Consider the following 13480-nt stretch of genomic DNA (forward strand, 5'->3'; position numbering starts at 1 on the left):
GCCCCTCCCCGGCTCACACTCTGTCTGTCTCTCTCTCAAAAATAAACAAACATTTAAAAAAAAACGTTTTTTAATTAAAAAAAAATAAAAGTAAATAAATAAAAGTAAATACACCTGTATAAAAAGTTGAAGTAACTCAGTTTTTAAGTTTCACGATGTAGAAATAACAAGTCTTGCCCATTTTACAGCTTTTTTTCCAGAAGCTTGTTGCTGACATGCTGTTGATCCAAACATACTCCAACAGAATGCCTCCTTCTTTACTGCAAAAGAAAGACACATTTTGGGCAGAACAAATACAAGAAATTAAATTACTGGAAGAAAAGTCACACCAACGTGGAATAAAGCTGCAAAGTTTATTGCAGGTACTTGAGATATGTAAACGTTGTGCTTAACCCTGGAATTCTGGACCTTGGACCACCACCTGCTGGTGTCCAGAGGTGTCGAGTTACCATTAAGCAGTAGTTAAATGGGAACTAACACTGAGGAGATGGAAGCCTGTTCTAGCCCTGACTGCTGCTCCCGGAATGAAATAGTTGCTGAGACTCCACACGCGGGAACGAGGGGATGGCATGTCTTTCCACCTTCTAGGTTTGTGTGCAAATAAACAAAATTGGAAGCGCACTTTGAGATCCAGAAAGAGGTCATTTGGATGAAACGGTGGTTCAGAAACTGTGCTCCCCCAAGAGGGCAGGTCTGGATGTTCTGCTGCTGGAGTGGACTCCTGGTAGTCTTAAATCCAAGAAGAAAATTAAGTTTGCATCAAGTTCTTTCTCTGTTTGAAAGTTCTCACCTTTAACTTCTTACACACCGTGGATGTTAGCACTTAAAGGAAGTAACCCAAAAGCAAGGAAATCTTCAACTTTGTAATGTGATCATGTTATGTTAGGCTAATGAAATCAATTTTCTGGTTAGCTTGTCAAATTGATATTTCTAGTAATATTTCGTGGTATTTAAAAAAAGAGACCCCCCCCGAGCCCAAAGAGTGCCCCTCACAGCCACGTGACCCACTGCTTCGGTAGATAAGAGAATCAATAAGGTGGTTCTTTTTCCAGCAGGTAATTAATATTTAGTGTCCGTAAGTCAGCTCTGTTAGCGTGCTGAGGTCCTTGTGGTGGGCTTCTATAGACATAGAACTGGGACAAGGCAAGACTCAGCCTAAGGAAATAGTACTCTCCTAATGAAGTGTAAGCCCACATTCCTCCAACAGTGGAATTCTGCTTCTAGCAGCATCACAGGGTAATGTTCAGTGGGCTAGGGGTTGGAGCAGAGAGGGTAGAAGCAACCTACTCGGAGCCTCTGCTGAGAAAAGCTTTAAAAGTTAGCCCCTTCCTTTCCAAGTGTGAGAACGGCTCTCTTCCGACTCTGAGGTCTCCACAGAGGTGCAGGCTGAGAGGTGTAACCCTCTCACTTAATCTTGGTCCTTACTCAGTTTGATGAGACAAGCATAAAACACTAATGCCAACTGGATTTTTCAAAACCCTCTCCAAAAAGGCAACGGAATTGTTTTCCATCGGACCCTGAGTTCTTAAGAGAGTAGGTTATATCTCTCAGAGACCCCTGGAATCTGTGCTTGAAGTTTGTATGGTCTCAGTTCGTTTTTATTTCATATGATCGATTTTGTCATTGGCTGGAACGAATCTAGAAAAGGGGTCCCACTGATATTATGTTCTTGATTCTCTAGAAATGGGAAGAATTTGATGAAAACTATGCATCTCTTGAAAAGGATCTGGAAATTCTTGTATCTACGTTGCCCTCTGTGAGTCTGGTGGAAGAGACAGAGGAAAGATTAGTGGAAAGGATTTCATTTTACCAGGTATTTTGCGCCGTTGAATCCGTCAGAGGCAGCGTCTGTAGCACTTTGCGTTTTCTTTTGTTTTGACTAAATTGCTCGACTTTGAATTTGAAGTGTTGTTCCTCACACCATGCACTATTAGACTGATATTCAGGGAACCCGTGGATTTGATGTTGAGTCTTTCATTATACTTGAGGCTTGGGGTCGAGGTGCTGGGTACGAGTCCTGGCTCTCACCTGTCAAGCGTGTCAACTTTTTGTCTCTAAGTCTCAGTTTCTTTGTGTACTGTAGGGAATCACGCTAGTTCTCCTACCCGTCTCAGGAAGTGGATGTCAGTGGGTATGGAAATGAGCCAAAGTAGAGAAAGAACGTTGTAAACCATGGGCCACTAAACCTATATGTGGTTTTCTTACTTCGGTGAAGCCCTGTTTGGACATAGCCTCTGAAACAGGCGATAATCTGTCACCTGCCACCAGCATTATAAAAAGACTTCAAACAAAATGTTTTGTGTGTAACATTTAGTGTTATCATCCAAGTCTCTGTGTCCCAAACTTCGATGCCGTAGAAAAGATAGAACCCTAGAATAGTTTTCAAGTGGCCTTGAGATCATGACCAACGAGAAAACGAGTTTTAAGTCTTCTCGACAGAAACTTGAAATATTTAGTTTTAACTTTCAAATGTGTTGTCAGCCTCTGAGTTGTGATGCTGGGCGTGGTTATCAAATGCCAACTTCGAAACTTCAAGAGTAGGTTTGTTGCCCGAATAGACCGGATGGAAAATGAAATCCTTGGCAGGACCCTGGCATTCCTCAGTAGCATTTAAGCTCCTATAAGGAACATTTTGCAAAGACACGGACACTGTAGTCCTGCTATCTAGATGCCTAGAAAGGTACAATTGATCTCTTTGCCATCTTGTCCGATTGAGCTTAACTCTAAGATAAATCTGAATCTTCTGGGGGTGGGAAGCTGCTGCTTAATTCTTTGTTAGCCTGGGGATGCAGAAGTACGTCCAAAGAGCTAAGAGAAGGCAGTTGAAAACGGCATTTTAAACCTCATTATGTTAAGGAACTGTTTGTATTAGCCCACCTCTCTCAGGTGGACAAGGGATCATGTCCCTTAAAGTGCAACCTGTGAATCTGTTAAATTTGAGATTTTTAAAAACTGAAATAATTGTTCTAAAACTCTTAAATAAATTCGTCAAACTAAAAGAGAGATATATGGGGCACCTGGGTGGCTCAGTCGGTCAAGCATCTGACTCTTGATTTCAGCCCAGGTCATGATCCCAGGGTCGTGGGATCAAGCCCCTTGGGATTCTCTGTCTCCCTATGCTGCTCTTCCTGGCGCGCGCACTCTCTCTCTCTCTGTCTCTCTCTCTCTCTCTCTCTCTCTCTCTCTCTCTCTCTCTCTCTCTCACACACACACACACACACACACGGTTTCTCTCTCTCTCTCTCTCTCTCTCTCTCTCTCTCTCTCTCAAAAAAAAAAAAAAAAATACCTTGTAAAGCCCATCTCACTTATGGACTTCTTCAGGTCGTTCTCAGTGTTCTGCGTCATGGAGAGATTTGCATGTATTTTGATCAGTGGACATCTGTGGGCCACGGAACATAGCATTTGTGTGGCCTCTGCAGTTGAGCAAACCTCATTTAAATGCTGGCTCGGCACCTCATGTGCTGAGTGACCATTGCAGTCTGACTCCTGTGTATAAAATGGGGTAATTAAAAATCCTCAGGGAGGGGCGCCTGGGTGGCTCAGTCGGTTGGGCGTCCGACTTCAGCTCAGGTCATGATCTCGCGGTCCGTGAGTTTGAGCCCCGCGTCGGGCTCTGTGCTGACAGCTCAGAGCCTGGAGCCTGTTTTGTATTCTGTGTCTCCCTCTCTCCCTGCCCGCCCCCCCCCCCCCCACCCTGCTGCTCATGTTCTGTCTCTCTCTGTCTCAAAAATAAATAAAAAACATTAAAAAAAATTCTCAGGGATAATCTAAAGATGAAGTGTCTTGGTCTTTCACTGAAGGCTTGGGAAATTAGAGCTTTTTTTTTTTTAATGTTTCCTTATCTTTGAAAGAGAGAGCATCAGTGGGGGAGGGGCAGAGAGAGAGGGAGACGCAGCATCCGAAGCAGGCTCCAGGCTCTGAGCTGTCAGCACCGAGCCTGACGCGGGGCTCCAACCCACCAACTGTGAGATCATGACCTGAGCAGAAATCAAGAGTCAGATGCTTAACCGACTGAGCCACCCAGGTACCCCTAGAACTGTTTTTTGGTTTTTTTTAAACAGATGTTGGACATTTTCCCATGCCGACTCAGATGAGAAGAGGGGATTACAAATGAGAGCAGTGGAAAGGGCATTGGAAGTAGAATTCTTTAGGGATTTTTAAAAGGCTCGGGGCGCCTGGGTGGCACAGTCGGTTAAGCGTCCGACTTCAGCCAGGTCACGATCTCGCGGTCCATGAGTTCGAGCCCCGCATCAGGCTCTGGGCTGATGGCTCGGAGCCTGGAGCCTGTTTCCGATTCTGTGTCTCCCTCTCTCTCTGCCCCTCCCCCGTTCATGCTCTGTCTCTCTCTGTCGCAAAAATAAACGTTGAAAAAAAAAATTAAAAAAAAAAAAGGCTTAAGTTAGTTGGAAAAATTATATTTTGATTATAAGTTATTTTTGAAGATTAAATTTCAGTGGCTGTCAGGATAAGTGTCAGCGGCTGAACCCAGTGGTGGAAGGTAATTGCCTTTAGACAGAGTTCTCTTCAAGGGGTCGTTGTATTGCTGTTCTAAAGATTTTCTTTTCATGAAGTTGGATTAGTGATGTGCTAATTTATTCTTCTAAAGTCCTCTTCCTTTCTCCCTGTTGAATCCTTACACTTAGAAGACTCTAGAAATGAGTTTTTTTCTACTATTCGGGTCTAAGGGATGATAAATGTTTTCTCATCCCCTTCAAACCTATTTGCAATGTAAAGTTCTAACAGGGGCCAGACGAGAACAGAAATGTGGACGCTGACTGGCTGTGTGTTCGGAAGGTGGTGGGGACTGTCGTGGCAGAATGTCAAAGAGACCAAGCCCTTCTAAAGGAAGCCTGGCTGCCCAATTCCAGGCCATCTGTGCCACATCAAGGTGTAGACCCAGGGTGCTGGACTTCAGTTTTCTCCGAGTCACAGGAAATCCTGATTTCTATGTAAAATATCCTGGTTTTCAAAATAATCTTTAGGTCACACAAAACCTGTCCACAAGTTGAACGTGCCCCGTAGACTGCCAGCTTGTTTTTTACTTGTAGGCGGAGAATTCTCAAGTCTAAAGCCGTGACATTTTGTTCTCTGTTGGTATGTGTAAGTCTATAGAACTGAAGAAATGTGCCGTAGAAATGCATTAGTTGGACAGTCTCATCATGAAAGGTGATCAATAAAACGTGAATCATGTTTCTTCAGCCAGACTGCAAGAGTCTTGAGGGTTAGGACTGTGTTCTTGTTTCTTCAGTAGCCTCTACTGAAGTATTTGTCAATAGATGGACTGGCTTCATTTTTAAATAATTCGTTCTGTGACTTGACTTTTTGTAGCAAATAAAAAGAAACATTGATGAAAAGCACGCCCGGCTTTACCAGACTCTGAATGAAGGCAGAGAGCTGGTGGCCTCCGTGAGCTGTCCTGAACTAGAGGGCCAGATTGTGAAACTAGAAGAGCAGTGGTTGGCCCTAAACAAAAAAATTGACCATGAACTGCACAGACTACAAACGCTTCTCAAGCATCTGCTCAGGTATGTTTTCTTAGGGATGGGTTGAGGTCAGATTTTCAGGTGGACAAAAACCTCAGAGGATCCTGCAGTCGACCAGATTTTCCCTGCAGTCTCTCTACTGTAAGGTTTGTCTTCAACAATTTAAGCACTTGGGTCCCTCTTCTGGGCCAGATGCGATCTAGGATCTCTGAGGTTGGTTTGCTAGACTCAAGATGACATGTAATCAGTTCAGTGAAAAGTAAGAATTATGTTATGAAATTGTACATGTGACCTTTATACCATGGTGTGGCTCTTTCCTACTCTCTAAAAAGGTTTTAAATTAAAAAATAATAATCTTAGCTCACAGAATAGTTTGAAAAAGCCTTCAGAGTTCTTCAGAGAATTTTGTTTGTTTAGTGGATCTAATCTTGAACTCCTTGAGGAAGGTAGAGAGCATAGAACATTTGAATCTCCTCCTCTGTGCCTCTTAGGGACCTGTCTTAGAGAAGTTTAAGAGTTACAAGAGGGGTAGCATTCTGCTCAATATTTTCCTTCGTTTCCTGTAAATATGTTGGAATCTAGCCAATAAGTTTACTGTTATGCAACTTATACAAATGCTGGTTATATTTTTACTATAAACAAATCTGTCAACAACATTTAATGAACAGAAATAATCGCTGTCCTTACCCATGGGTTTATTTTTGTGTAGCTGTAATAAGAAAATGTTTTAGGGGCACCTGGGTGGCTCAGTCGGTTAAGCGTCCGACTTAGGCTCAGGTCATGATCTCACGGTGTGTGAGTTCAAGCCCCGCATCGGGCTCTGTGCTGACAGCTCAGAGCCTGGAGCCTGCTTCGGATTCTGTGTCTCCCTCTCTCTCTGACCCTCCCCCGTTCATTCTCTGTCTCTCTCTGTCTCAAAAAAAAGTAAACATTAAAAAAAAATGTTTTAGACTTTAAAATGCTCATTTGTTCTAGAATAGTCATAACAGAGTCCTACAAAATGCCAGGAGTGTCAGATTTGGGGCATGGGATAAAACAGGGTATAATTCTTAAAACATCATGATTTTTTGAATAATAGAGCTGATCAACACAGGAAAACATAAGGTAAAATGAGAAAAAAATTGCCAATGATGCATATCACCCATAGAGTACGTTTCTAATTTTCTTTCTCTCTCACTTCATTCCTGTTAGTTATAACAGAGATTCAGATCAGTTAACCAAGTGGTTGGAATCTTCTCAGCAAACTCTGAATTACTGGAAAGAACAATCCCTCAATGTGTCTCAGGACTTGGATACAATCAGAAGCAACATAAACAGTTTTTTTGTAAGTTATGATAAAATATGCTCAGATAATTATTGCCAGAAATAAATATCAGGGGGAAATGACCAAGGTCAATGCGATAGTCTCCATAATCATTTGTGGATAAGGGATAAAATTTAGGGTAATATCATCCTTCAAACTTAGAGCTATTTGTTTATAGCGGTCATTTATATATTTACGATAGGGACACCTGGCTGGCTTAGTCAGTTAAACATCCAGCTCTTGATTTCAGCTCAGGTGGTGATCTCATGATTTGTGAGTTCAAGGCCTGCATCAGGCTCTGTGCTGACAGTGGAACCTGCTTGGGATTCTCTCTCTCTACTCTCTCTTTGCCTCTCCCCTGTGTGCATGCTCTCTCTCTCTCCCTCTCAAAGTAAATATTTAAAAATAAAATAAAACAATGATAAAGTAGATTTTTATTTGAACCTATAAAATATATATAAAAGTAAAACTTTCTCTGACATGAAGCATGCTTTTTAAATGCAGGAAATAACTCCCCTCTTTTCCCCCAAAACTTAACAGACTTATTAATTCATAAATGTTAAAGTTAATAGATACATGGTTGTAAATTGTCATATACAGAACTGACATTTTCTACTAAAATGTTCTATTGTTTTGAGCTTTTTTTTTTTTGAAGAAAGGAAGCTATTACTTCTGTAATATAAATTTATAAAACTTTCTAACGTAAATTCCTTTCCCGTATTCTTTTCTTGTCTGTTTTTCTTATTTTATAGCAATGATCACCCACTTTGGTATTAAAATGTAATTATTTAAAAATATGTTTGAAAACCCCCACAAATACAAAGGAAAGTTTTCAAATATTTTAGTTAAAAATCAGTTGCATTTAGTTCATTTAATAGGAACTTTGTGTTCTGTTTCTCTTAACGTTGAAATGATAGGTCTTTTTTATTTTATTACTTGATTTTTTTTAATTTTTAAAAATATTTATTTATTTTTGAGAGAGAGAGAGTGAGACGGAGTTTAAGCAGGGGAGGGGCAGAGAGAGAGGGAGACACAGAATCTGAAGCTGGCTCCACGCTCTGAGCTGTGAGCCCAGAGCCTGTCATGGGGCTCAAACTCATAAACCAGGAGATCATGACCTGAGCCAAGGTCAGACGCTTAACCCACTGAGCCACCCAAGTGCCCCTGATTGGTCTTTTTAAAAAAAAATATTAATCCATTAGATTATAAGACACTCAAGGGTCAGGAATTCCTTCTCTTTTGTTCCCCACTATTTACCTAATGCCTGGAACAGTGCCTGACACTTGGTAGGAAAAGTGTGGGTATGGGTGTGTGCATGCACGCGTGCACACATGCACTCGTGAGCACACACATACACACCTATAGATACACACGCAAGCATTAGCAGTTTGAATTGAGTTCACGTACTTAGTTCGGGACTCTAACCAGTTATTCTGACTCTTAGTTATTCTTTGCTGTTTGCAAATTTTTAACGTTTCTAAATTTTCACGCTGTTTCCTCTAGGAGTTTTCAAAGGAACTAGATGACAAGTCCTCCTTGAAGACCGCGGTTATAAGTACTGGGAATCAGCTTCTTCACCTGAAAGAAGCCGATACGGCTACCCTGAGAGCTTCTTTAGCGCAGTTTGAACAGAAATGGACAACGCTCATAACTCAACTTCCAGATATTCAAGAAAAACTTCACCAGGTAGGTATTTAAAGAGGCAGCATTTAAATTAGCATTCACTTGTTAGCTCACAACTCCTTTAAAATTATTTCTCTGACTCAATAATTTTCATTGACACTATCTGTTTTCCTCTGGCACCACTGAATATGGGTCTTAATTACTGGACTCTCCTCCAGTGGGATCTTTCTTACCAGAGAAATCAGGCTTAATTACTTTATTTCCCAGTTTATCTGCATCACTGTGTTCCTTTATGTGAAGGTCATCGTCATTGTTTTGGGGTCACTTATTCTAAGCTTGAATGCCGGGTTTGTTTTTGTGAGCAACCTGCATAATTATGTAGCAAGACCTTTTATCAAACCAGATACCGTCTTTAGTGATGCCCCGATTCATTTTGTCAACTGCAGGTAATTAAATGGAAATCATTTTGTCCTTGCAGCTCCAGATGGAGAAATTGCCATCTCGTAAAGCAATCACAGAAATGATTAGCTGGATGAACGATGTGGAACATCAGACCGCAGATGAAGACTGTGAGCATTCTCTGAGTTCCGCATCTCAAGTTAAAAACCTTCTTCAGAAGTACAAGGTAATTATACGAAAAGAGCCACAAGCTTGCTCGTTAACTAAGAAGGCAAGTCAGTCGGAAGGGAAATACCAAAGAGACCAGTGTGGTGCGCTTTAGAAGAACTGATTCTAGGCGTGGGGAATGGGATATTGGATGATTCTAGACAGACGTTAGTATACTTTTTCTGTTCTGCCTCGTTTCGTTTGGGAGCTCCTGTCACCACAGGACAGAATCCAAGCTTTTAACTTGCCCTGGCCCCTCTTTACTTCTCCAGCCTCATCTTTTCGTTCCCCGATATAGATCCTGGACTCTGCCTGACCCGAATGAACCCGCTGCATCTGGTGTTCTTCCGGCTTCTGCTTTTGAAAATTTTTTTTTTAACATTTATTTATTTTTGAGGCAGAGCATGAATGGGGGAGGGTCAGAGAGAGAGAGAGGGAGACACAGAATCTGAAACAGGCTCCAGGCTCTGAGCTGTCAGCACAGAGCCCGACACGGGGCTTGAACTCACGAACCGTGAGATCATGACCTGAGCCAAAGTCGGAGGCTTAACCGACTGAGCCACCCAGGCGCCCCGGCTTCTGCTTTTGTACATGCTACACCTTCAACCTGGAATTCTAGTGCCCCACTTGTAGCCGTAGAAATGCTCTTAGTTCATCTTTCAAAACTCTCCTCAAGTATCTCCTGATTTGGAAATCTACTCCTGACTCTCCCAGCCAGTCGAGTTCACTTTCTAGGATTAGGCGTCTCCAGGGTGTGATAATTATTTGCTTCCTTGCCTGTCTCCTTCTTGAGAGCAGGGCCAATCCTTCACCTCCCTGAAACAGCACACCTAGCCCAGAACCTGGCATCCAACAGGTGTTGGATGTCCTTTGCGTAAGAGAATGCAGAAGGAAAAGTTGATACTTTTCTACAAATACATATAAATGTGGCCTTCTCTGTGATATTTGACTTCAGATAGATTTAACTCACACTTAATAAGCCACACACAAACATTTATTGTGTACCAGGTAATGTGTTCACCACTAGGAACTCAGGAGATCGATGAAGTCTCTGGTCTTTGCTTTCAAAGACCTCACAGGCTGATGGATGTAGCTTCTGGTAGGCAGAGGACAAATACTTTGGTCACGAGGCATGATGTTAGCAAGGATTTTACTTTTATATACTAGCACATCCTAACTTCGGGGAGTAGTAGAATCTTTGGAGGGTCCACATGCATGTATTCTTCTATGCTCTTGTAACCTAGCATATACCACATAGTTTTTCCCCTGATGCCTCCAGAGGGGTGTTAGGACTTACGAGGATAAGCTTAATAAGTATCCGACTTGACAGAAACATGCTTGGCCCTGGGTGTTTTTAGGCTTGCTACGGAACAGAGAAGCTACCTAAGCTGGCAAAGTTCCTTAATGTCCTGGGTTTTCTTTTTTTTTTTTTTTTTTTTTTTTTTTTTATGTTTTATTTATTTTTGAGACAGGGAGAGACAGAGCATGAACAGGGGAGGGGCAGAGAGAGGGCGACACAGAATCTGAAACGGGCTCCAGGCTCTGAGCTGTCAGCACAGAGCCCGACGCGGGGCTCGAACTCACAGACCGCGAGATCATGACCTGAGCCGAAGTCGGCTGCTTAACCGACTGAGCCACCCAGGCGCCCCTATGTCCTGGGTTTTCTGGGGGAGTCTTAACTTGAGACTTCCCATCCTCTCATTTCCGTGAGCCTGCAGGGGGGCTCTGAATTCCAGTGTGGCTCTCAGGAAGCCGCTCACGGGAACCCTTTGTCAGTCCCTGGGTCCTGATTTTGGTTGAGATGATGCAGCCATGATATGCGATGCTGCCTTTGACTTTTCAGCCTGCTTGAAAGCGACGAGTCTCTGTTCGTGGGGATGTGGGATTCTCCAAAAGACTCTCTACTCAAAGCAGACATTTGGTGGGATTGGGGGTGGGGTGGGGGGAAGAGGATGGACTACAACTCTAGACAGGTGCCCCTTTAATGAATGGGAGCTTGGGGCTCCCTAGCGTGGCGGGATCCTGTTCAACCTACTTCCGTTCAGGCTTTGGTAGTTTAATTTTGTTTATTTGTTTGTTTTAGGAGTTCAGAATGGAGATGGACTATAAACAATGGATAGTGGACTTTGTTAACCAGTCCTTACTTCAGTTAAGCACCTGTGATGTAGAAAGTAAGCGCTATGAGAGAACAGAGTTTGCAGAACACCTGGGAGAGATGAACCGCCAATGGCACCGGATGCATGGAACACTGAATAGAAAGGTGTGCTCGTGTGTCACAGTTTGTATGATTTTGGCCTTTGCAAAATGCCACTTTCTGAAAAACGTGAAAAGCTATTCCTATGGTTAATTTACGGTTAAGACTAACAATTCTCTCAGCTATGACCCTTTTGTAAAGCCTACATTCTGGCATTCTCCAATCGGTGCGTACAAGAGAGGAAGAAAGAGTTATCATTTCTTTGAGACTTCCTAGTGGGAAATTGAGTTAGGCCAGTGAAGAGGAGGAATTTTATTTGAGAAGATACCAAGTATTATGTGAGACTACTAAATGGTCGGAGATTTTGACATTTTCCGTGAAGGTAAATGTTCAAGAGTGGCGAAGCTATTACAGCCGTGAAAAGATTATGAAAAGGCAGGAAAATGGATGTGGTCTTTTGGAAGATTTTCATTCCATGACTCTGAAAATATTAAGAAAACTTATTCTTAGAGACATATTTAATATTTACATATAATTGAGGTTAACAACTGATTGATTTCTTTATGTGTAGAGAATGCATACAAATGGGTTTAGATAATTAAGGTTCAAGTGCAGGAATGGACAAAGAACACGAACAGACAGTTCACCAAAGAAAAAATGTATTATTAGCAAACCAACGTGAGAAGATTACAACTTCAGTTATCAGGCATTCAGAATAAACATTATGTAACATTATATATTTATTAAATTTGAAAAATTTAGTAAGATAGAGCTAAGAGCCCAAAGCTATCACATTCATATGCAGATCATGGCTTATATCCCCTTTTATAAAGCATTCAGAAAATTTCAAGAACTAGAATAATCATCTTGTTTCCTAATTCAGCAGTGTCTCCTCTCACGTTTATCTTAAGTACATAGCCCTTCAGAAAAGGAAAAATATGCACATAAAGTGTTCCACATTATTTATACTGGTGAAAAATGTAAAATGCCTAAATTTCCACCGATCGAGGAATAATTAATCGAATTATACTGTGTCCATTCGTTTAAAAGATTGGGCAGCCTTTCAAATTTTCAAAAAAAACTTTACATATACAGTCATTATAACCTAATAAAAATTGTGAGCATTGGAAATGACAAGAATTGCAGACATTAAAAACAGTTATTATTGGGGCGCCTGGGTGGCTCAGTCGGTTAAGCCTCTGACTTTGGCACAGGGCATGATCTCACAGTTTGTGGGTTTGAGCCCCACGCCAGGCTCTGTGCTGACAGCTCGGAGCCTGGAGCCTGCTTCGGATTCTGTGTCTCCCTTCCTCTGCCCCTCCCCCCACTTGCACTCTGTCTCTGTCTCTCAAAAATGAATAAATGTTTAAAAACTTTTTAATAAAAAAAGGTCACTATTTTATTAAGTTGATAAATTATTTGTGATATGTTTGATATTGACTTAATTTTTAAATGACTCTAATGAAGAAAGTCTAGGGAAATAAAGTTTTCTTAAGCTTTAAGTATATCAATCGATAATGCAATGAAAAATTGCGTTGAATTTGAGTTGAATGTTATTCAACATGTTACTGAATGTTAGCAACACGATTTTATTTGTACAGGTGTTAATGAAACTCCAAAACAGCCAGTTTGCTTAGCAGGTTAGCTTTCAAACACTGAATTCATATTTCCTAATATGAATCTTTATTCCAAAAGTTATTGGGAAATCTTGTGCTAAGTATGATGAATCTGCGAAGAAGCAAAATTATTTTGTTAAAAATAACCATCATGGCATTTACATTTTAAAGCACCTGGTTTAAAATGAGAAATTTTTATTTTCTTGTACCTTAAAGATACAACATTTAGAACAACTTTTGGAAAGTATCACCGAGACGGAAAACAAAATACAGATTTTGAACAACTGGATGGAGGCGCAAGAGGAGAGACTGAAAACTTTACAAAAACCTGGAAGTGTGATCTCCGTGCACAGGATGCTTCTGGATTGTCAGGTGAGAAGGCACACGGCACCTGTCCACATGGCGTGGCCAGGCTGTTCCGTCGCTGCTTCGGCCCCAAGGAGGAGGGCAAGTGGCTGCACTTTCGAGGGACCCCTCCAGACCCCCAGGTACTTACTTCATTATGCAAAGGAGATAATAATCATCCATGGGTTTTACAAAATTACAAGGTGCAATTTTTTGTGTGTGAGAAGCAGAAGAAGGTATCTTCAGTTATTGTTCCTAAGACTTGAATGCGGCTCCTCAAAGAAAATGCTCAAAGGGAATTTTTATT

The 13480-nt window shown here is 41.6% G+C and overlaps 1 protein-coding gene across 16 annotated transcripts in view; it reads left to right on the forward strand.

Moving 5' to 3' along the window:
* Window positions 1-13480, forward strand: part of SYNE2 (spectrin repeat containing nuclear envelope protein 2) — a 345027-nt gene that overhangs the window by 257686 nt on the left and 73861 nt on the right. For all 16 annotated transcript variants that reach the window (XM_045060037.1, XM_045060046.1, XM_045060047.1 and 13 more), the window contains 8 exons: window positions 189-362; window positions 1682-1813; window positions 5332-5528; window positions 6678-6810; window positions 8293-8475; window positions 8891-9037; window positions 11102-11278; window positions 13045-13200. In XM_045060037.1, coding sequence (XP_044915972.1) covers window positions 189-362; window positions 1682-1813; window positions 5332-5528; window positions 6678-6810; window positions 8293-8475; window positions 8891-9037; window positions 11102-11278; window positions 13045-13200 — 1299 coding nt within the window. The remainder of the gene's footprint in view (window positions 1-188; window positions 363-1681; window positions 1814-5331; window positions 5529-6677; window positions 6811-8292; window positions 8476-8890; window positions 9038-11101; window positions 11279-13044; window positions 13201-13480) is intronic.

Source organism: Felis catus, chromosome B3 (assembly GCF_018350175.1).
Source record: "Felis catus isolate Fca126 chromosome B3, F.catus_Fca126_mat1.0, whole genome shotgun sequence".
Classification (NCBI taxonomy): Eukaryota; Metazoa; Chordata; class Mammalia; order Carnivora; family Felidae; genus Felis; species Felis catus.